General features: G+C 39.9%; 1 protein-coding gene across 2 annotated transcripts in view; it reads right to left on the minus strand.

The window, feature by feature from the left end:
* The window catches only part of LOC131027392 (uncharacterized), a 197294-nt gene that overhangs the window by 128659 nt on the left and 43496 nt on the right, over positions 1–25139 (minus strand). For both annotated transcript variants that reach the window (XM_057957431.2, XM_057957432.2), the window contains exons 4-5: positions 17742–17885; positions 163–268 (exon numbers count right to left, since the gene is read on the minus strand). In XM_057957431.2, coding sequence (XP_057813414.2) covers positions 163–268; positions 17742–17885 — 250 coding nt within the window. The remainder of the gene's footprint in view (positions 1–162; positions 269–17741; positions 17886–25139) is intronic.

Raw genomic sequence — 25139 nt, forward strand, 5'->3', positions numbered from 1 at the left:
TAGAACTCATGATTGACAGTTTAACACCACAGAAAGTTTCAGGGACTTTAAATTCAAGAATCATGGGTTGTTATTTTATCGCATATATGATGTATTGCCAGCATTCGTATAGAATTAATGGTTGATAGTGTAAAGTGTAGCTACAGTGATAATTGAAATTACCAGCAGCAATTGGAGATGGGGAAAGCTCTGAATATATTTCTGTCCAAGGCCGTCCTAGCTCTTCTTCTATCAGGTTCATAGCCATATCATCAGGAAATGATGGTACCTACAAATTTTCCAAAAAAATAAACTTTAGTCAACAAACAACTCAAAGCTATAAATCAGGATCAATAGAGGATGCAATAATGCGTTCTTATAAACAATCAATTCAAAACATCTATTCGCTTCCATCTTTGTGACCTCAATGAAGTCCAATAGAAGATATTCAAGTGACCTAGACCATGTTGAATCCATGTATTACAACTTAGAATGAACTATGTATAATGTTTAACTTTTGAAATCAAAATATAATTGAAGATTGAGGATATGCTTCACTGCAACTATTGTTTCAAAGCAAGGTGAATCTTATGCTATGATTCACCTGAAAATCATAGATAATAAATACACTCACTGAAATGAACAGCTTATAACCCAGAAATATCACAGAACATGGCTGAGATAAGTTAAAACTAAAACCCATAAACTCCTAATATACCTCGCAGTTTATTTGTCTAATTGTCCTATGTATTAATCATTTAAAGAGTAATCGTAACCTTTGTGCCTGTTCCCTAAAAGCTGACCATTGTGCCTGATCCCTAAATGCTGTGATCTTCAGCAAAGCACAAGGTAGCTAGTCGTGTGTTTCATTTTCTTTTGATAAACAATGTCAATTTCAATAGCTTATTGATGTAACTAAACAAATTAATCTAAATTGTGCATAGAATTTAGGCCATTAACATGACTGTTTGTACTTGCAACTTTGATCACATGGTTTCGGATTCAACTGCTTTGAGTTTGGTTATATCCCTTGATTCCTTTCTACTTATGTTTACATCATTTTAGTGTCCAGAGTTCATTCAAATATGGAGTCTGGAATTCTTTCTATCCAAATACTTTCCTATTGTAACTCAATGTACCTTCGAGTCCAGTTGACACGCTTAGGTCATTTATGAGCATTCATTTCGTCTGTTTCCTCTTCTTTCTTCTTTTTTTATTTAAGAGAAACTAGCTAGTTATATGTTTAAATATGAAGCTATACATATTTGACTTTGCAAATTTTTAAGAGAAAAGACCCCAAGCTGCAATGATTTAAACGAAGCAAAAAGAAACAATTTTCATTAGATCTGGGAATTTTTCAAAGTTCTGACTAATATATTTTTGATCCGAATTATGGATTCGGATGACAACACCTGAGTGAAAACCTGCGGTATTGTAAATTCTGTTTACAAGAATCAGAAATCATAGAATTGAAGCAAGCCAAAAAGTAATCTATTTCATTCGAAAATCCAACATATAGAAGTTCATGAGATTCCAAGGGTCACAGAGACCTCTTGAGAATCAAAGCCCAACAGTCACATTTGTTTATTACATAATAAAATCTAAAAACTACGAAATTTTCAAAAAACTATATGAAAATTTATCCTAACTTCAACTAGACATAACTTTCTACTCGGGACTCGAAACTACGAGCCGTTGATCTCATTGGAAAGGTCTCCAAGAGATGTAGACCCACATTTGAAAGAGGATAGCTTTCAGCTATGCTCTTTCGCCAGTGGCAGGGGCTAAAAATGCCCTTAAGACCTTCAAAATTGCAAAATACTAACATATAGATAAACTAAACTAAAAAAATATATAATTCAAAAATTCTTCTGATCATTACTTCCCCCTTGGAAAGCAATGGGCCCCATTGCATCAACACTTTGAATGAGATGAGGAAAATGTTCTTGAAGCTGCTCTCTGGTAAACCACTTTCCTTGTTGAGCAATCTGCCCTACTCGAACCACTTTGTACAAGTAAATCTGCTGCTGTTTGAGTGTTTTCACCATGGTGTCCACAATCTGATCGCATTGGAATGGGGTAGCTGCATTTGGATTCAATTCTGTAGTGGAGATTGGTTCTGCCACATCTGCAACATCTATAGTGGAGGGAAATATGGCTTCAAGAGTTCCACATTGAAGACTGGATGAAGACCCAGAAATGGAGGTAAATTAAGCTCAAAAGCATTATCACCAACTTGCTTGATGATGGTGTATGGCCCATAACGCAGAGGACGAAGCTTCCTATTGGCACCCTGCAATTGTTCCTTCTGGATATGCAACCACACCTTGTCCCCGACTTGAAAATTATGAGGAGTACGATGCTCATCATGTCTCTCCTTATACTTCTTATTGGTGTGTTCCAAAATTTCATGAACTTCTTGTTGTAAATGATGAATTCTATCGATGAACTGGGTTGCCTTATCTTCCTCCTTACCAACATGTGGAACTAGATCAGGTTGAATAAGTGGTATAGCAACATCCATGGGTGCAAGTGGCTGATAACCAAGACAAACCTCAAATGGGTTGTGGCCAATTGAACTATGAATTGCCCTGTTGTAGCTATGCTGAACATATGGAAGAGTTTCATCCCATGTGCGGGGATGTTTTGAGTGATACATTCGTAGGATGTGTATGATCATCTGGTTCACTACCTTTGTTTGGCCATCTGTTTGAGGGTGGAAAGCAGTAGACTTTATCAATTTTGTGTCCATCTTTTCCCATAGTGTAGACCAGAACTTACTAAGAAACCTGCTGTCTCTATCCAAGATAATGGTATTCGGCAGGCCAAAATGAACCCAAATGTATTCAAAGAATAGCTTTGCAGTGTCCTCTACAGAAATGGTTTTTTTACATGCCACTATTACTGCCATTTTTGAGAACCTATCTACCACAACATACACACAATCATGGCCTCTTTTGGTGGTAGGAAGACCAGACATAAAGTCCATAGAAACTGAGTGCCAAGGTTTTTCAAGAACAGGAAGTGGTGAGTACAGCCCAAGTTTACGATTGGCAGGCTTAGCAATAGCACATGCAGTACAGGCTTGAATATATGAAATAACATCATTCCGTAATTTTGGCCAATAGAAATACTTCTGAAGTATAGCAGTAGTCTTACCTATACCAAAGTGACCAGCAACCTTACTATAGTGAGCTTCCCATATCAATTTTTTGCGTTCTGCATTGGGCACACAGATTTGGCCAAGGTGACAAAGCATTCCATCCTGCAAATAGAAATCATTCACTTGCTGTCCCTTCACTAATTGATTATAAACATCTGCAAATTCAGCATCGTTCTACTGCAAACAAGCCCAGGCTTCAGTTTGATGACCACATGAGTTCAAAACCATAGTTATGGCTGCAATTGGAGGCCTGCTCAAATAATCTGCTACTTTATTAGTGCTTCCCTTCTTGTGGCAAATATTGAGGTGAAATTGTTGAAGATATGCTGACCATCATTGATGTCGATCATTCTGCAACTTCCCTTGTGTTTGCAAAAATTGAAGGGGTTTGTGATCTGTGTGGATGACAATCTCCTTACCCAGAATGTAATGTTTCCACTGCTTACAGGCTTGAACAATAGCATACAGTTCCTTGTCGTAAGTAGCATATCGACGCACTGTATCAGAAAATGTCTGACTGTGATATGCAACTGGATGACCAGGTTGCATGAGGACTGCCCCTAGAGCATATTCTGAAGCATCTGTTTGTATTTCAAATGGCTGTTGTAGGTCAAGAAGAGATAAAACTGGTGCAGAACATAACCTTCATTTTAGCCCCTCGAATGCTTCTTGTTGAGCACTTGTCCATTTAAACTTTGCTTGTGTTCCCCCCCTCAATGATTGATTTAGAGGCCAAGACAGATGGGAAAATCCCAACACAAACCTGCGATAAAAGTTTGCTAACCCAAGGAAACTTCGTAACTCTGTGAGATTTCTAGGAGACGGCCAGTCCTTAATCACCTGTATCTTCTCTGGATCAACATGGACACCCTCACTGTCAATAACATATCCTAAGTATCTGATACTCTGCATACCAAAGGAGCACTTTTCTTTGTTTGCATAAAGCCCATGTTCTTGCAAGGTTGAGAGAATGTTTTCCACCTGTTGCAAATGTTCCTCCCAAGTTCTGCTGAAGATGAGTATGTCATCTAGATATACCACCACGAAGGAATCAGTGAATGGTCTAAGTATATCATTCATCATTCTCATGAATGTCGCTGGAGCATTTGTTAGACCGAAAGGCATCACTAGCCATTCAAACAATCCCTCTTTAGATTTGAATGTTGTCTTCCACACATCTGTTGATTCAATTGGTACTTGATGGTACCCTGATTTCAAATCAATTTTGGTAAAGAATCGGGCCCCTCTAGAGGTCATCTATCCGGGGAAGTGGATACCTATTTTTGACTGAAATTTTATTCAAGGCCCTATAGTCAATACAAAGTCTCCAGGTTCCATCCTTTTTCTTTGCTAGAACAATGGGGCTGCCGCAGGGTGATGCACTTGGACGAATATGTCCCTTCTCAATCAATTCTTGTATTTGCCTCTTAATCTCATTATTCTCTAATACTGACCTATGGTAGACTGGTTCATTAGGTAATGGAGTTCCTGGTATCACATCAATAGTATGTCTCACTTGGCAGTGTGTAGGTACCCCAGTTGGTAACTTAAACAGATTGTCATATTTCATCAAAATTTGATCCATAGATTTTTTCTGCAGTGTTGTGGTGTTTGCGATGGTGTGGGAATTATAAACAGATTTCCTTTCTTCTTCAGAACGAATCATCAATAAAATGAATGTTCCCGTTTTGGCAACTAACCTCTTACATTGCTTGGCACTAATCAAAGAGGTAGTGTATGCAAGGCTTACCTCTAGTATTCGGTATTTCTGCTCACGTAATTTGATGGTCATGCTGCGAGGCCTGGACTCATAAACACCATGTCGTTGGTACATATATGGTTGTCCCAACAGAACATCACAAACATCTAAGGGTGCCACATCACAAATTACCTCATCTTTGAAAGGCTTTATGGAGTATGAAAGGCGACACTGCTGGTGCACCTGGATATCTCTTCCTTGACTAACCCATCCCATTGAATAGGGTTGCGGGTGGGTTGTTGTTTTCAGATTCAGTCTCTTCACAGTCTCTGCTGATATTAGGTTCTTTTGACTTCCGCTATCAACAATAAAGTGCAGAGCTTTTCCTCCGACCCACATTTGTGAATGGAACAATCTCTCCTCATCCTCCCGGGGCAATATCCTTGTAGTAGCTACCGTGGCATATGGATCAGCCTCAATGACCTGTTCGTGATTTCCTTCTGTGCATATTTCTGCCACCTTAGATTCTGCCTTGTCTTCATGCTTCTCCATCATTAAGCTTTTGATGGTTTTGCAATCTCTTGTATTATGCAAGGGACTCTTATGGAATTCACACCACGTACCGTTTTCTTGTGTCTTCTTCATACTCCATGTTTTTTTTGTGGGTGAATTGGGAGAGGGTTCCTTAGAGGTTTGTTTCCATGTAGTTTTGCCACCTTCACTCTTCCATCTATTGTTTGTGAAATTATCTCTCCTTCCTTTCTGTTTGAATTTATCCTCAATTTTGGTAGCAAATTTATATGCACTAGGTAAAGTCTCTATGTTCAGGAATTCCATTTCGGTTTGGATGTACCTGTAGAGTCCACTCTGATATTTTAAAACTCAGTGCTTCTCAGAATCTCTGATGCCAAGCTTTGCTATTAAGGCATGAAACATATTAGTATATTCCTGAACAGTTTGGTCCTTCTTCTGTCGAAGCAATTGCCACTGCATATATTTCTGTTCATATGTGTCAATAGGAAAATATTCTTCCTTTATGTGCTCCATGAATTCTCCCCATGTGGGTTTTTGATCAAAAATAAAAGTGCTGCCATTTTCTGTTGCCTTGGATGCTAACTTTGCTTCCCACGAATCTTTCACATGGTTTTCAGCTTTCAAGAGAGCGAAAGTTATCTTCTCTTCATCTGAAAATTGATTGACAGAGAAATATCTTTCCAGTTTTGAAACCCAATCATCAACAGCATCTGCATCGATCTTTCCTTGGAATGTGGGTATATCGAAATTCACTTGCACCTTGAATGGTGTATGCCCTATGAATGGTGGGTTTGCTTGTGACCCACGACTTTCCAGCATTTGCTTGAACTGCTCCATCATTTCTTCACGTTGTTTTGCTAGTGCATCTTCAACTAATGTTTTAATGTCATCGTCTGTCTGCAACTTAGCCATCTGCGATCGTCTGCGTCTCAAAGGAAGGTAGTCTGAAGGATTCCTTGTTTCCAAGCCCAATCTTTGATATGTTGATCGCGTGTGATATGACATACAGGAGCGAACTTGCTCTAATACCACTGATCCGAATTATGGATTCGGATGACAACACCTGAGTGAGAACCTGCGGTATTGTAAATTCTGTTTACAAGAATCAGAAATCATAGAATTGAAGCAAGCCAAAAAGTAATCTATTTCATTCGAAAATCCAACATATAGAAGTTCATGAGATTCCAAGGGTCACAGAGACCTCTTGAGAATCGAAGCCCAACAGTCACATTTGTTTATTACATAATAAAATCTAAAAACTACGAAATTTTCAAAAAAACTATATGAAAATTTATCCTAACTTCAACTAGACATAACTTTCTACTCGGGACTCGAAACTATGAGCCGTTGATCTCGTTGGAAAGGTCTCCAAGAGATGTAGACCCACATTTGAAAGAGGATAGCTTTCAGCTATGCTCTTTCGCCAGTGGCAGGGGCTAAAAATGCCCTTAAGACCTTCAAAATTGCAAAATACTAACATATAGATAAACTAAACTAAAAAAAAATATAATTCAAAAATTCTTCTAATCAATTTTACATGCAGACCTGTCATTAATTTTGTGGAAAATAACAACCCAATGGCAAACCTGTTGTTTTTAATTATTTGGGAAATGAATTCTCAATAAAATCACATTATGAAATATCAGATTGGCAAATATGTGGCACTAGATAGGTTTGCCAGAAATAATTTAATATTTTTCTAATGACTAGCTTAAGGCATTTCATTAGTACGGTATTTGGCAGAAAATAGATGTTCGAGTCTCAATGATGGTTGTGAAACCAATAAAAGAAGACAAGATAAAGGCAAAAACATGAAAATTTCTAAGTGTGAAAAGGTTTGTCGGGATTTAAGAGAATTTTGAGAACTCAATTGGGGGCCAACAAAGTTTTAAAAACCTTAGAAATCTCTGCTTTTAAAATAATAACCTTAATGGAAGGGATCGACAAAAATGTAATGTCCCCTGATGGGGCCCTCTTATATTCTGACCTAAAATCACAATTTTAGTGCACAGCAAATACAATAGAGGGACAATATTGTCAACCAAGCTTGGTCTGGAACCTGCACAATGTTGACGGGAATAATCATTATGTTATGTTGGTATATTATGTTTATGTTGTCGTCGGTAATAATGAGTTACGGCGGTCAGTTAGTTAGCCGACGGGTAGGTAGTTGGAGTTGCGACGGTTGTGTCGCACCCCTTCGGCTGTCATATATTGTACCACCTCCAGGTGTTGGAGGACATGTAATGTTGACGACAGATTACAATATGAACATCTTTTGACATTAATGGCAAGCTTATTCTGGTACTTCTTTTGTAATTGCATTGTGCATTGCTGTGCGATTTCTGTATTCTTCCTGTTTACCCAGTGAGGTAAACATTTGGCCCCGTTGCCGAAATTATTTCGAGAGGGACGGGAATATACTACATGGCACAGGGATAATGGGACAACCATTGCCCGAGGGGACGAGCAGTAACCCTGACGAAGATCACCAAGAACTGTTCGAAGGAGAACGAGCACTCACAAAAGATTTCTCTTGCATCCTTCAAGCGGCCATCGAAACACACGTACGGAGGGAAGCCACCATTGAGGCTGTTCCAGAGGATGCTGTGTGGAGCACGCTTGGTGTAAGCCCGGCGGTGAATCGGTTGATGAGCAATTTGCCTAACCTTTTGGCTCAAGCATTTTTGGCTCTTCAAAACTGCAGAGAAGACACCTACCGTGAGAACCGACGACAGCACATCTTACGAGAATTTCATGAGCGCCAGGATGACGGACGTAGAGAGGACCGACGAAGGACAAATAATCCTTAAATTGTGAAGGGAGAGAAATAAAGAACACTGTTGGAAGCGAAGAATTATGTTGATTGTATACAAAAGAATGAATTAATAAAGACTGTTGTGTTTTGGTTTATGTGTTGTGAAACATGAAATTGTACCACAATTAATGCCCAATTTATTGAATAAAGACAGAAATAAGAAATTAGAAACCGACGAGTGGGAGGCTGCGCAGAAGGCTTTGATTCTGGAACAACGTGTAGAACGTAGACGGAGGCTGAGGCAACTTGCCGAAGGACGACCTGCCGAAGGGTTGCCCGAAGGGAACCAAGGAGGTGTCACGGAAGGTGCAGAAGCCGAGGGGAATTTCTACGCGTCGCCGGACTACTGTAGAGCAAGAAGCCTCGAAGAGTTTCTAGAGGAAACTAGGTTACGGAGAGAACTAGTTGAAGAGACTCGAGATCGGTTCAAAAACTTATCTCTCACGCCACAAAGGGAGGATCACCGAAGGGAGCCGGGCACCGGCGAAGGGGAAGCTAACCGCACGGTAGTCGCTCTCACGCCACAAAGGGAGGATCACCGAAGGGAGCCGGGCACGGGTGACGGCGAAGGGGAAGCTAACCGCACGGTAGGTACAAGGCAGAACACCGTACCTTTGGTCACCACCACAAGAGACATCAGCGGCATCGGAGGGAGCAGCGCCGAAGGGCAGACACGGCCACAACCACCTCCAAGTGGACGACTTCCATCAATGGCGACCAAACAGAAGTTGCCCAAATTCAACGGGGATAGCAAAGATGATCCCGCACGGCATTGCCGTACCTGCGAAACCATCTGGACAGCCAACGGGGTGACTGACCAAGATGAATGGATGAAGCAGTTCCCCGCCACACTGAGAGGAGTGGCTATTGACTGGTATTCAGACTTGGATAAAACCGGGGTAACTACGTGGGATGAATTGAAGAAAGCATTTGAGAAGGAATTTCGGCTTCTCCGAGATGATAATGAGATAGTCTCGGAAATCTATGGAACAAAGCAAGGAAAGAAGGAGACCGTACGGGCATATGGCCGCCGGCTAAAGGAATTAGTCGGAAAGATGGAAAGCCAACCGGCTGATGGCTTAAAGAAGCGGTGGTTTGTCGAGGGTCTGAACCCTAAGCTACGACGAAAGATGAAAATTGTGCCTCCGACATCCTACGATGATGCATACAACCGGGCCATGGACTTGGAAAGTGAAAATAAGACAGCCAAAAAGAAGAAGAATAGATCTTCGTCATCCTCTGAAGATGATACGTCGGAAGAAGAGAGTAGCAGTGATGAGAAGCCGAAGAAGAAAGTCACGGCCCTTCAGAAGGATATGGAACGGATGTTAAAAGAGTTTAAGACAATGAAGGGGACCACAAGCAAGGATGATGAACTGTGGTGCACGGATTGTAAGGAGAGCGGCCACACAAAGGGTGTCTGTCCCAAGAAGGCATTCTGTGACATCTGCCAGATCATGGGACATTCTACGAAGGAATGCCCATACAATCTGAAGGCACGTAACCAGCAAGTGCTCTTTGCACATGAGCAGCCCTCCACATCGGATTCAAACAATAATGCATCTTCCGGAGGCTACCGAGGAAACCAACGAGGCGGACGAGGGAATAATAATAATTCCACCAGAAACAGGGTCCAATACGACGCGAAGGGACGCCCGATGATTCAATGTAGGGCTTGCAATCAATGGGGTCATTACGCACGAGAGTGTAATAACAATGACACCGCTCAAAAGCTATGTCGGTGGTGTGGCCCCGGTGACCATGAAGATGCCGATTGTCCAAAGTCTGGCGTAGGGGCCAATCTGATTGATATCGAAGGCAACACACGAGGTAAAGAAGCCATCCTTGCTCTTACCCGAGGGCAGGCAAAGGAAGCCCGATACCCCCATCCCCGCACCGAGAAGCAGAGAATGACGGAGGCAAGGGAGGAAATAGAAAGGGCCATGAAAGCCCAACAGGGAGAGACACACGAGTCATCTGGACCCTACTGCACAGATGCGGAGAGGAACACTGTACGACAGATGCTCCAAATGGAGGTACCTGTGAAACTGGAAGACCTCCCACACACCATACCGCAATTGGGGACAGTGTTGTTGGGCACAAAGGCTGATAAACCCAAACCGAGAGACATGGACGCTCCCATACTAGGAAGCTCGGCAACAAATCCAGTTGTACTTACCGTCAACAATGGCCGACACCCAGCCGTGGTGGAGATGGGTATCCTCGGCACCATCCTGACGGATACTATAGTAGACGGCGGTTCCGGAGTAAATGTCCTTCCGGAGAACACATGGAAAAAGCTAGGAAAGCCCACTCTGTGGCCACCTACGTTTAATCTGCTAGGTGCAGACCAGCACGGGATTAAACCCCTCGGCATGTTGATGGCACAGCAAGTCACCGTGGGTGCACAACCTTTTGTACTCGACTTCGTGGTCATTCCATTGAAACAGAAAGGGTATGACGCCATACTTGGAAGAGGATGGTTGGTGGCAGCGAAAGCAAACCACAACTGGAAACGAAATACACTCTCGATGGAGAGCGGAGGCAAGAAATTCACTATTGATCTCCGGACGCAGTTGGTGAGCGAGGAACTTGCCTTTTCCTCAGGATCTGAATCCGAGAGGGAAAATGACCCACGAGACGAAGGGAGAGAGGGGATGGACCCAGATGCCGAAGGCATATTAAAAATCGGAGGTTGCTGTTCGGAGGATGACACAGATTCACTAAATGGATTGTTCCATTGGCAGCAGGAGGACTATGAGATGTTCTCACCCTCCTGTAACGTATTAAGCGTCGAAGGAGAGGAGCCAGATCAATATCCTCCAGAATACAGAGAATATTGGAAGGGAGACGCCCCAAACCCTGGCGACGTAAATAATCCGAAGAGTGTCGGCAACGATTGGAACCCTGTGTGGAAGGCCGCAGCCTTCAAAATCTTTATTATCCTTCTTCTACTTATGTACGGGAAGGAGACCGTGGTCCCTATAGAATTTGTGGTTCCAGGTCTTCGGATGGCCATGGAAAATAAACTTGCCACCAATAGGTTTAAATTGAAACCCTATCACGCGAAGCGCGCAGGGGACCCGAGAGGCCGGACGGACACCCGAGAGCCCGAAGGGGGACCCAAGAGGATGGAAGGGGACCTAAGAGGCCGGGCAAGCGACTTGAGAGGCACAGGACAAAAGCAGGAGACTTTTGGGCGAGGAAAACCGAGAAGGATGAAGGGCAATCCCAGAGACAGGGGACCCGAGCCGAAGACTCTTTAGACAACTTACCAAAAAGAAAAAAAAGAGAAAAAAAATCCCACGGTCGTACGACAGCGATCGTAAGGGGCAAAAAAAAAAAAAAGAGAGAGAGAAAAAGGCCACCGTACGGTGGGCCCACCGAAGGTGGCATCACCGTACGATGGAACCACCGTGCGGTGGAACCATCGTGCGGTGGGACCACCGACGGTGGAGCCACCGTGCGGTGGAACCACCGACGGTGGACCCATCGTGCGGTGGAACCACTGACGGTGGCACCACCGTGCGGTGGGAGCCACCAAAGGCCGCGAAAAATATAAAGCGCCGCATGAAGACACCGCCGCGCAAGGTTAAAACGCCGCACACCGCACAACACCGAACACCGCCGCACAGCAAGGGATAGAGGAGGAGGAAGACGCACCGCACGGCCCGATCAACACGCACAGCAAGGGTTACGCGCAACAGCCGCAAAAGGGAAAAGAAAAAAAAAAGAGACCAAGCCCGCACAATCCACACAGCCACGTAAGGGCAAAACGACCGCCACAGGTAGACCAAGCAGCCGCACGATTGGAGGTGCCAGTGTTGTTGTTGACCGTACAGGGAGCGCACCTGGGGCGCTGCCCCAGGACCCCGCGGGGGCGCTGCCCCCAGACCCCCAGTTTATTTTGAGCTACAAAAGACCACGGGAAGTGTTGTGGTTGTCCGTATTGTGCGAAAGAAGCCCACAGCTAAGCATTGGCAGGGAAGCCATAAGCCGTAGAGGGAGACGGATTTGGAGGTTGCGAACAAACAGAGTTTGAGGGAAGGCATTGTAGGTCCGCGCAGTTGTATGACACCAGGGAGTTATTCAGTTCAGTTTTTAGCCTTTGGGGAGTGTGATGGAGGATTTGAGGTGGCTCCTAGCATTTGTGCCAACGGATTGTGGCCACCTCCAGGCATGACTGGTACGCTTTGAAGAACTCGGAGTATGTCTCGGCTGGACGTGAGGTTGCCTTGGTGGATGCACAGAGGGCTCGGGAGGAGCTGACCACCAGGTTGGAGGCAATAGTCGCGTGAGACTTAGTTCAGCGTACCCAGGAGTTGGATGCCGAGAGAGCAGCACGGGTGGCTATCGAGGACAAATTGGCTAGGGAGACAGAATCATTTGAGTAGCAGTTGGTGGAAGCTGAGACTGAAAAACGTGTTTTGCAGACAAGTTTGGGTTAGGCCCAGGAGAACTGTGATGGCAAAGGAAGCAATATTGGTGAAATCCGCACTTGAGCATCAGATGGTAGCAGAAAAGGGTTTTCAGGCGAGGACGCAGCAAGTGTATAAGATCCGGGCCCGACTGGCGTCAGTAGTTCCTGCCGTTCATCTCTATTTTGTATTAAGTCGTCGGAGTCGACTTCTTTTCTTGGGGGGGATGATGTTGACGGGAATAATCATTATGTTATGTTGGTATATTATGTTTATGTTGTCGTCGGTAATAATGAGTTACGGCGGTCAGTTAGTTAGCCGACGGGTAGGTAGTTGGAGTTGCGACGGTTGTGTCGCACCCCTTCGGCTGTCATATATTGTACCACCTCCGGGTGTTGGAGGACATGTAATGTTGACGACAGATTACAATATGAACATCTTTTGACATTAATGGCAAGCTTATTCTGGTACTTCTTTTGTAATTGCATTGTGCATTGCTGTGCGATTTCTGTATTCTTCCTGTTTACCCAGTGAGGTAAACACACAACAGGTTAGTCAACATTTCCATTATGCTACGATAGATCGTATATTCAACATTCTTTGTATATTGCCCAGTTTATATGAAGGATTCAACAACCCTCTCTCCCTACACCTGTCCCCATTGTGGAGCTCAAGGAGAATCACACAAGGTGCTTCGAGTCTATCCCTCTCCAACAAGCCCAAGAGCACCAAGGACCTCATCAACTTGGCCTCTTGGCCCACACTCGAGGTTGGCGTACCTGCTGAAGCCTAGTGCTCTTGCTTCCTTGTATTCTCCCTCCATAATTGGATGGTGAGATTGACAGGTATTATAGACTCCATCATATAATTTACTTAATCGTCATATGAACAGTTAGTGATAGAAAGAAATTATTACAATGTCATACATATTGCAGTCTATATTAATATTAATATTAAATTCTGCATAAGAACATTATCAGGCATCATATATTAAGCATACACATTAAGCCCATCCCCATGCATACCACCAAGAACAAGGATGTTACTGCCTGTAACTTAATAACAATTCTGATCTGATCGGATTGATGGTGATGTCACTGGCTGCTTTGATTCCTTTCCTTTATATCTCTCAATGTGAGGGGGAGGTCACATCTCTTCATCATGTATGCCCTTTGGCAAGAGACACACCCTTTCACAATTAGCACCCTTTGAAAGAGTGCAACTCTTCATTATTTCTGCGCTTTGAAAGGGGCACAACCTTTCACAATCAGATCTGCACTTCTTATTTAAATCAGATCTGCACTTTTCCCAAATTATCCCCCCTTCTCAAATGAGATTCTCTTCTCCCTTTTATATCTCATGTTTGAAAGAGTCGCAACTTTTGATTCCATGTCTTCTGACCATTCATTAACTTAATTAAATTTTAATTATATTCTTTTATATTTTAATTATAATTTAATTTTTATTCTTTTGCATTTTAATTTTATTATTATTATTTACCATTATATTCTATTTCAAAGTGGGGAAATTACAAAAAAACCAAGGCAACAAGTTGAAAAGGCTATGGAGAATGAGGAAACCGAAATATAGGATAATGGAGTTGCTGGTTCCGGTGAAGGGTTGATGTGGCTGAGGAAAAAGAGATGTTCAAAGGTGAGCCAATGTATCTGTCTAGGAAGAGGAGGTGTCAATCCTCTAGAGTCATAATGGAAGTGTCACTATCACTACTGCAAGAGGAGGTTCATGAACTTTGGGTGGATAACAAAATTATGGTGATTCTGCAACACATGGTGATCTCTTTCCATGATGGCACTTTAGAGCTGAAAAGCGGATTCACAGTGCCACATCTTGAGAATGGGTTGCTGACATAGGTAGTGAAGAAAACAGAGGTGACAAAAGGGCTCAATATTCAGTGTGTTGACTGCAGCTGTTGCTTTGCGCCAATGATGGAGGTAACCCCAGTTTCAGAAAATGGGGTTTCTAACCATGTTTTGGAAAGATGGAACACGTCTCCTCTAGGTAAATGCAATTCCCATGGGCATGTATAATCTTTCATGTTTAGGACAGGCGATACAGTATCTTCCTCTGTGTAGCGGTCTGTGGCAGCTTCTTCCCAAGTTTGCTTTAGAGTTTTTAGCACTGTGGCTTGGTGATCCTTGGTCTGTTGTAATGTCCCCTTTCTGGTTTACCTTAATTTTTTCTCCCAAATCCACAAATCCAAATGAAACAGGGAATATAATATAGTTAGAGGGATAATTCTCACTCAAGAATAAGATAAGTCTGTCACAGAATTAGGATGATACAGCCTGTAAGTCTGTAACTAAATTATAATTCTGATTTGATCTTATCGCTAGTCTGATTTCTATGATGGAACTCCTGATATTATCTTTTCTATACACATATACGCCTATACCTTATAAAATGGTGAATACCTCCACTCTTACGTTGTTGTGACAGAGGCTCTTGCTGATCCCTTTTGTCTGTAATAAACTCCTATATATTATTCCTCTTATTGACTATTACCTTAAGAGTTCTTTCTGATCTTTTCAATCTAATATTATTTTCTGATCATGACATCTTTATATATATATATTAAATTATATTACCAATTATTAATGTATTTGCTAATTAGATAAATCATTGATATCACCACTGCCTAAAAACATAAGTTGATAGTATAATTTTGGCTATAAGGGCAGACAGATCTGACATGCGTCAGATCTGGTCTGCCACTGTGTATTAAATTTGACTGTCCTGCGTATTGCAGTCTATATTGATATTACTATTAAATTCTGCATAAAAACATTATTAGACTTCATATATTAAGCATTCACATATATTTCTTCTTTTATATTCCCCACCGAATCATTGCCTCTAATCCTTGCCTCTAATCCTTCTAACCGTTCTCCCCTTTTCCCCATATAATTCTAGCAAGGAATAAATATTGCATTCATACACTCCTATCATATATCGCACGTAAGCTTACTAATTCCAGGCTGATAATAGTAAGTCAGATATCTGTTCTTTATTGGCTTACTTCCTTATTTAAGATCATATGATTATTCAATTTTTTATTTTTTTTATGATGCCTTTCCCAAGAGTAAGCCCATCCAGTTTATAATCTCCCAAAATGGGTTGAAGAGTCACTCACACAAGAGATACAACTCCACCTAAGTGACACGTCCCTCCATAATAGACTATTTCCTTTCAAACTAATAGATAACCCCCTTTCAATTATGAATCGCTGTCCTTGTGTTACTTGTGCCAAATCAAAGGCAATGTTCTAATAACCAAGGCTCCAATCTGAGTGTTATACTTGTGCCAAATCAAAGGCAATGTTCTAATAACCAAGGCTCCAATCTGAGTGTTATTCTCCTTTAACCCTGGGACAACCCATTCATTCAATCGCTTCGCATTATTAAATGTAATCTATGATTTATTTTCAATTCGGGGCATGACAGATTAAAGCGTGCAACCTGTCACAAAAGGTAGGGGCATGCCACAATGTGCTAATATAACGAAGATGATACACTTGTGAGACCTGATGTAGCCTAAAAGGGAGTCAAAGGAGGTCAATATTGAAGAATTAAAGGAGCCACCACTTATTCCTGGCTGCCATATGTAAATTATGTTTAAAATTTGTAATATATAAATTGTGTTTAAAATATAATATTAATTTATTTTTATTTGAATATTTCAAGAATATTATATTAATAAATATTAATTAAATAATAATATTTAATAAACAAATAAATTTCAAATAATCATTCGTTAGTAATTATTATATTAATTAATAGAAATAATAATCACTTCATTTAGGATATATATAACTATCAAAGAGGGGACATGACATCTGTTGGGGTGTCCAGGAAAATAGTATTCTGTTTTAATTTGATATTTTTTCAAAGTTGCTTCAGTATGGTCCATAATGCCTCTGGTATACAGTGTAGAGTATGTTGCATATCTACGTATTAGTAGTTGTTGTACAAGCTAGTTTATAGTTATTTTTTAAGTGTTGACGGGTTGGGATTTCATATAGAGAACCCTGAGATTATTATTAAAAATGATGTTTTTTTTATATAACAGCTATGAATTATATCACATAGGAGATTCCATCTCATTTGCTTATATTGAATAATTGGGTTTTTATGCAGTTAAATTGCTATATTTCCTATAATATCCATTTTTCTGAACCCTCCAGAAATTGGGAATGAATTTTAGCTTCTTGAGTAAATTCAAAATGAGTTATTGTCTAAATCAGAGTAGCTAATTTTGATCCAGCCTTTATCAGCACTCCTGCAGCAGACACATCACCACCTCTCTGTTCAATCCTAGATGAAGTTATGTGCAGCCTTAGAATTTAAAAGGTGAAATATTTGTACCTAAATTTAATCCAGCCTTTATCAACACTCCTGCAGCAGACCCATCATCATCTCTATGTTCCATCATCTCTAGATGAAGTTACGTACAACCTTAGATTTTTAAAAGGCAGTAGAGGATGAAAAAAAGTTAAAAACTAAGCATGAAAGTAGAAGAGTCAAAACTGCTATGAGACTAAACCATATTATAGAACAAAAATCAAAAGATCAATAGATTGCATAGTTATCTAAAGCTATAATTGACCAAGAAAATGTCTTTAAATAAATGAACAATACTTGGAGATTCCATTGAGGGAAGTTAACACTCTTTTCAAATTCCAGAACATAAATGAAATTCAGTTTGATTCAATGTAACAGGAAAAATTGATATTTGATAATAATATCCTGTAGACTTGCTTCTTGATTATAGGAAACATGTAAACTTGAAATGGCTTTTGCAATATCCATAAACATATTTACTGGATAATAGCAATCAGTGACTTGCTTGATTCAATAATTCCTCGATTAATTTAAAGAATTTAAATTGGTATTTTATAGTGATACAATAGACAACCATGGACTCAAAATAGATAAAATTTGTAACTGCAACTATTGAAATTGCCCCAAATGTCAATTAAGACATGAATTCTCTGTTATCCAATCAAATTGAGAAATCCTCTAGAATTAATAAAATAGGTGACTGTTGAACATAAGAAGAAAATAAATTTTCAATACAATTATCATGCCCAAACTATAAACCCATTGAGCATACCTTGTCACAAAGTTTTTGTAGCTCTGTCATGGCGGCAGGCGAAAGTATATCAGGACGAATGCTCAATGCTTGCCCAAGTTTTATGTAAGCTGGTCCTAAGGAAGTCACTATTTCCCGAAGTTCAATAGCTCTAGCCACTTCATTCTGTAAAAAAAGTGAAATTAATATTAAGGAGGTTCCCGAAGTTCAATTGCTCTAGCCACTTCATTCTGTAAAAAAAGTGAAATTAATATTAAGGAGGTAGCCACAGCCCACAACCAATTTATACTTTGTAATCATTTATGAAACATCAAAAGCAACATAATCAGCTGTTTTCACAAGTTACTTTTTAAATAATTTTGAATAGAAACATATATTTGGCTTTCAAACAAGAAGAGAGATGAAGTATCACCTACTCAACTCATTCCTTTAGTAACTTTGGAGCTTTTGCATGTTAGTTAAGAAGATTTTTACTTGGATTGGGACTCTACTAAGTTGGAGTTTTCTCCCCATTCACTTTGGAATTTGTTCTTCTTCTTTTTTATATGATCTAATAAGCTTTCTACAGTGAAGCATGTCACTCTGTTTATACAACCATTCACAAACAGTAATTATTTTGATTGAATCCTGATGTCAGCAATTCTATCTGGCACATGCAGTAGTAAGCAGAGAGGTTAAGCCATTAATGAAACCAAAAAAAATAAAGGTAGTTTGAATCAGAAAGCATTCAAATGAAAATTCTAAGTTTATAGTTCAATTGCAGAAATTCTCTCCTATTACAGTTTTGTTGGCAAATTGGTTCAAATGGAGGACAATAGAAGCACAGTAGGGCATCAGCAGTCATCAGAGGAACAGCAGGGTAGCCAAGTGAGCATTCTTTGAGGCTTAAAACTGAAGTAGTTTTGTTGAAGAAACACCAAATGAAAAGTCAAGACTTAAGAACAAAATGAACCAAATTTTGTTTCTTGTGATCCACCTTGCACAAAATGCTAATGTACTAGGGTCACATAAGTGATAAGAGTATATATCTATAGTTTTAAAGAATATTGCTCTTTTGCAATCCATCACAAATAAATCCTACTAATGGCCCAAGAAGCATGAAATGAAATGCTGATTTTAAAGCAATTGATGAAGTTGATCTCCAAAGCTTCTTTGCAACAATATATTTACAGTCCGAGACTGAAAGGACCCTTATGAAGAAAATTATATTGTTTGAAAAGGATATCCTCATTGTATGTAAAATTTGATGTATACAGAAATGTTGATTGAAGAATTAGAAACAAGTGAATTGTACGAATATAGTATTATTGTAATTAACAGTATTATGACTGTAAGAGTAAGAAGAACAAATGAAAATACCCAACAAAAGGTGTTAAATTAAACTTTGATGGTGCTTTAAAAGGTACTTCGGGTTTTCGAGGAACTGGTTTTGTGGTTAGAGATTTACAAGGTTGATGCTTGCTAGGTGTAGAGTCTGAAATTGTATATCCTTTGCAATTTCACCTACACTTTTGTATCCACTTTAGTTTCCATTCCCCTAGCATTTGAATAGGCTCATTTTAACCCTTGCATCAGAGTCTTGTTCAGCAACTACCTCCTTGCATCAATTTTGCATTAAGCAAAGTTTTTTCAAGTCTCATAGTTTTTTAGCATGAGTTGGATTGACACTAGCACCTCACATGGACATTTGCGTGTCGCGCTAGTGTCCCGTGATATTTTAATGTTCAAATGTCCTATCTGATGTTTTGCCACTTGTCACCTACCCAAGTCAGTGGAATCCACCCAAGATGACTTGTAACGGCTTGATAGCCTTTTCTTTCCCTCCTCTTCTCACTTTTAAATCTATATTTTCTCTCCACACAATCTATCTTGGTTCTTTTTTGCATGCTCTCTCTCTCTCTCTCTCTCTCTCTCTCTCTCTCTCTCTCTCCAATTTGCTGCAATAGTCTCACAACAAATATTCACAACTCTCGGCTTCCTCAAGCATCTCTAATAATGTTTGCTTGCCTTATGTTTTTGAGCATTTTGGGATTTATCACATCCCATCTCTTTTAAATCATTTATCATTATGTCTATTTGTCTTTTGATCTATCTATCTATCTGGCTATTGTGGAGGTGGAAACACCAAAACAGGGACTTAACTGAGGCAAGTATCCAAACAGCCCCAAACATTTTTTTCTTTTCAACATGTGTGTAAGTTTATTGGAAGCGCTTGAATGCACAAAGACTTGCTTGTATCTATTTTATTTTATTTAAGCATATCTCTATTATCTAGTATTTGTTATCACAATTCTGACACAAAGACTTGCTTGTATCTATTTTATTTTATTTATGCATATCTCTATTATCTAGTATTTGTTATCACAATTCTGACTTCTAGGTTTTACAAGTTAGTCGTAGTGCAAAGCTGGGTCTTTGCTACTTTCTGAATATTTTTTGTTGTGGTCCATATGAGACATCTACGCACCATAGTGTCATCCGTGGCCAAAACGCTTAGATTCTAGCCGAAGACTCTCTGTCATCTGCACTTTCCATTCCAGTAATCAGAAACATTATTTGACTTATCTGTAATTAGATATTTCCACTAGTTTAACTAGTTGGTGATATCTAAATGTATGTTGTGAAATTGGCTCTCAAAGGAACATAGTTTTCCTTCTATAGGATCACATTTCCTCCATTACATTTTTTGTAAACCCGACGTGAACACTATTTCTACATTGCTGTGGTTCACCACTTTTTCTTGAATCCAACTTTGTCATTATTTTTGTTTGTTTTTTTGAAGCATTCTTTATTATTTCTGCAACCATTCGTTACAGTAAAAAAAAGGACAAATCAAAGATCTCCCCTTCTGAAATAAAATTTTGGGGCGCTGCTTTGAAACCCATTCCATGTCGTCAAAGTGGAAATAATAAGTCAGGCTTCGACCAACTTATCTATGCATTTTTTCTTAATTTTAGCTTATTATTTTCAAAATGTATTCACTATCTTCCTTTATTAATACAGTTTCTAGTTTTATTCAAAGTGCTAATGATGTTCCAATTCATGCATGAGATGGTGACTTAGCTTTGCCTATGTCCCTCTATGCCATTGATACTCTCATAAAATTGCTTTTGTTTTAGAAGATATTTTGTTGCAAGAGGATGAAATCATTGATACTTTTCTTAATATTACTCTATTGTCTCTTCATTCCAATGCACTCTTGTTTATTCTCGTAGGGTGATGTTAATTATCATATAGAGTAAACAATGATATAATATACAGAATATAAAATAACAGAGTTGTTGTGACGTTTTCACACATCGCCCCATTGCAAATGGGGACCCTTGTTTTTTGCTTTTTAGGGTTTGTTTTTTTTAGGTCTTTTAGGGTTTTGTCAGTTGGCTTTTGCATTTTTGAGTGTTGTCGGGGAGATCAATAGGATAGCAAGTCCTGCTGGAGTGAAGTCCTGATCCTGAAAATTTGGCTAAGTCTGAAAGTCCTGATCCTGAAATTTGGCTAAGTCTGGAATGTCCTGATCCTGAAATTTGACTAAGTCTGGAAACTGAAAAACCTCAAAAAACTAGATTTTGCAATATAACTCCTGGAGGTCTGAAACCACTCTCAAACATCTTGAAAGTATATATGGAATATAACTTAAAGTATTCACTTATACTTAAATGTTATATTCCATAAAAATTATCCTGATAGAGAGTTCAAAAAGTCAAATTTCGCTCCTGTCCTTCACTGAGGATCCAGAGCGAATTTCGCTCCTGTCCCTCTCCAAGGGACCAAGGCAAAGCGCTCCTGTCCCTCTCCAAGGGACCAAGGCAAAGCGCTCCTGTCCCTCACCAAGGGTCCAGGTCGAAAGGGGCTTATTTGAGTCATTCCTGGCCTTGTTTGGTCAAATTGGAACATCAAAGGCATGGTGGAGGACGAAATGAACGTGATAGAGTATCCAGACTTGATCAAAGACAATGAAATGATGGAGTTTTTGTCTACAAAGGTAAAAGCGCTCCTGTCCCTCACCAAGGGACCAGAGCGATTTTCTTTATATACACATTTTTAGACCTTTCTTGGACTTGAACTCTTATTCATGGCGTGTAACAAGATGATATCTTCCTTAGCCAAGACATTTCATGGTGAAAAGTGAAGCATTCTGGCCTAGAAGACAAAATTCGCTCCTGTCCCTCACTGAAGGACCGGAGCTTGAATTTCAAATTTGCACTGTTCTTGCAGGATCAAGACAATTTTATGATTTGAAGAGACCAAGGAAAACATGATTTATCCATTGAATATAATTTGGAAGGCTAACAAAGGACGGATAAGCTTGGATTTGCAAAATCGCTCCTGTCCCTCTCCAGGGGACCAGGGCAAAAAACCTAAAAGACTATCTCTTCTCTCCAAATTGGGACGAACCTAGGCCAAGGCACAAGTTTGGAATGATACTTGAAGTGCTTCGGGGTGAAATGGAGTTGCAAGGACCACAAACTTCGACGACAATTGGCTAAGGCGCTCCTGTCCTTCACTGGAGGACCAGGGCGATTTTTATAAAACCAATAATTTCCCTCCAAAACCACGCCAAGACAAGGTGAGCAAGATTGGAAAGGTCTTCTAAATCATGATGAACAAAGGTTTGACTCCAGAAACTTGATGATCCTAGGCCAAATGCAGAAGGCGCTCCTGTCCCTCACTGAAGGACCAGGGCGAAAATCTCTAGAACATCAATTTTGCCTTGCAAAAAACAAGTTGAACATGCACTGAAGGGACGAAAAGGATCATTGCTAGCCCCACAACGTGAATTGGCAATTAAAAATGAAGGATTAAGGACAAAAGTGAAAAGGCGCTCCTGTCCCTCTCCAAGGGACCAGAGCGAAGTTATTGGCATTCACTATTTTCTACTTGGGCGTTAATATCCTCCAAATCGCATGAAATGCCAAAATCATCAACTTCGAAATATTTGAAAAAATTAATTAAATTGGCATTTAATAAATTAATTTTGGGCCTCAAAAAATCAAATTTCTATTATAAAGGCATTTAAAATTAATTTTTGTGAAATAAAAAATTAAAAGTTGAGCGCACAAGGCATTATTTTGTCTTTATTTATCAAGTCGGCCTTCTTCTTAGTGTTTTTTATATTTTATTTTTTGGCTTATTTTGTCAAGTCGGCCTATGGGAAATGAAATGGTGAGCGCTCTATATATTTGGGGTGTTTTTTTGTTTTTTTTTCATTATCCAAATCATTCACTCATTATTTCAAAGTGCGATTTGGAGGGCAAAGAAGAAGTGCGAAAGCTGGCCTATTTGGAGCGAATTTTCCTCAAGTGTTGAAGACTAAAGGTGGTGGAGTTGATGCTTGTGAAGACTAAAGGGGGCGCATTTTGCTAAAGGGAGTCTTGATCTACATTTTGCCTAGCGAATTCTCCTATTTTTGCATCATTTTTTAGAATTAATTCCCAAGTGAAGGTATGGCGTAATCACCTTGGCACCATTTTTGAAGATTTAAATTTTGCTTTGAAAATCCTAAATTAGGAAATGATAACTCAAGATTTATCATGAAGTTTCCTAAATTAGAGTCTTGAATCTTCCTTTCTACACTTCAAGATATATTATTAATTGTGAAATGTTGTGTAGGTATCAAGATGGCGACTCCCAAGCTCGAAAGATCTACAAGTCGGAAGACTCTCCTCAAGGACGATCAAGCAAGGACAAGGGCGACCTCCTCCAGCCTAGCATCGACAAGGACGGCCTTTTGGACTAACGTCATCAAGGGCGACTTCTCCAATCCAGCATTCCAAGGCGAGGTACATCATCATCCTGCACATCAAGGACACAAGAAGTTAGAACAAGGGTTCGTTGAAGAAGCAGATAGTTCCAGATGAATTAATTAAAGCTAGCTTCTCAACAACATCAAGTTGAAAATTTACCAAGTTACAAGTGTCAGACGAGGTGGCATCCTAGTCATCACTTCTCCAGTCAGTGTGGTCCACCTCAGCATTTCCAGATTCAATGTACCTAACTCATGGAAGGTGGCACAAACTCCGATGTACCTACCCCAGCTATCCATTGGTGGAATTTTCTAGAGAGGACATGTGTCCAAGCAATACAATTTTATCATTGGTCAAGCATTAAATGTTATGTAATGGTTGTAACAAACCCTAATTAGGGTTTTCATTGTTGAATCTTGGCCATTGATCTCGAATTGATCTAAGCCATCGAATTGTATTGAGGGCACTATATAAGCCCTTGCATTTCATTTTGTAAAATATAGTTAGAAGATAGTTGGAAGCAGTTAGAAGACAGATAGAGAGTAGTTAGAAGGTGATTAGCTAGTTGATAGAATAGCAATTAGAGTAGAGTAGAGAGAGAAGGCAAAGATTGTTGCCAAGATGTTGTTGTAAAAGACTTGTAACTTCATTGAAGAAATGGTGAAATTTATGGGTCGATTCGACAATTTGCATGGTCTTTATACTTCTCATGTTTGATTTCATGTTATTAGATGAGTGGAAGAAATGTGCTTGATTGATGGTGGAATTCGTATATCCATACTACTAGCAGTTTGTTGATTGCAGACTTGCCTTGTGTAGTCAACTGGAATCATTCAGCTTAAGCTTAACTTCAATTGTCGCTTCTTCATGGATATGCATCAACCTGATGGTGTCTATGCCTGCAGTGATGATTTGAACATCATAAGGCTTTCCTTCGAAGATCGCACTAACCTTGTGGAGATGTTCCTGTGATGTCAAAACAAGACTTAGTTAGAATTTCATCAAAGATCATTCATTGTTCTTACATTCTTAGTGTTAGGATTAGATCCTTTCCTCGCCCTCATCTTTTTCCTTTTTTCAAGTCAAAGCTAGTAAGAGCCTGTGTTCCAGCAATATTCAAAGCAGATCAGACGTTCAATCATCAAGTGTAAGTCCCCTTGTGATTCCAGCAAATCACATCATACCACAGAGAGCTTATCCACACGTAGAGATCCTACATCAAAGAACCTTGGAGTCATCCTGATTGATCCTTTTTCGCGATATCTTCAGCAATCAGAGGCTTTATTCAAGAGAGGATAAGGTACCCTTGGGTATTTTATTCTGTGTTTGATTGTGTACAAAATACACGTCAACAAGAGTATAACAATGCCAAGACAATAGAGTTTTTGAAAGTTGTATCATTCATTACCATATGCAATGTGTACAGTGATCAACTAGTTCTTGACACAACAATGAGTACAATAAATACTATCCAACGGTTGGTTAAGATTACCAGCCACCAGGAACTACCAAACCCAACTACCTGTCGGGACCAAATGACAACATTAAATAACATAGCCAACTAATGCTTACACAATGAACACTTCGTCTGACAAATTATTTATCTATGAACACTTGGCATAAATTTCTGACTACAACTCTCTTTGTAATGTCCCCTACTTGATTCAAGACAGTT

Source organism: Cryptomeria japonica, chromosome 1, assembly GCF_030272615.1.
Source record: "Cryptomeria japonica chromosome 1, Sugi_1.0, whole genome shotgun sequence".
NCBI classification, from domain to species: domain Eukaryota; kingdom Viridiplantae; phylum Streptophyta; class Pinopsida; order Cupressales; family Cupressaceae; genus Cryptomeria; species Cryptomeria japonica.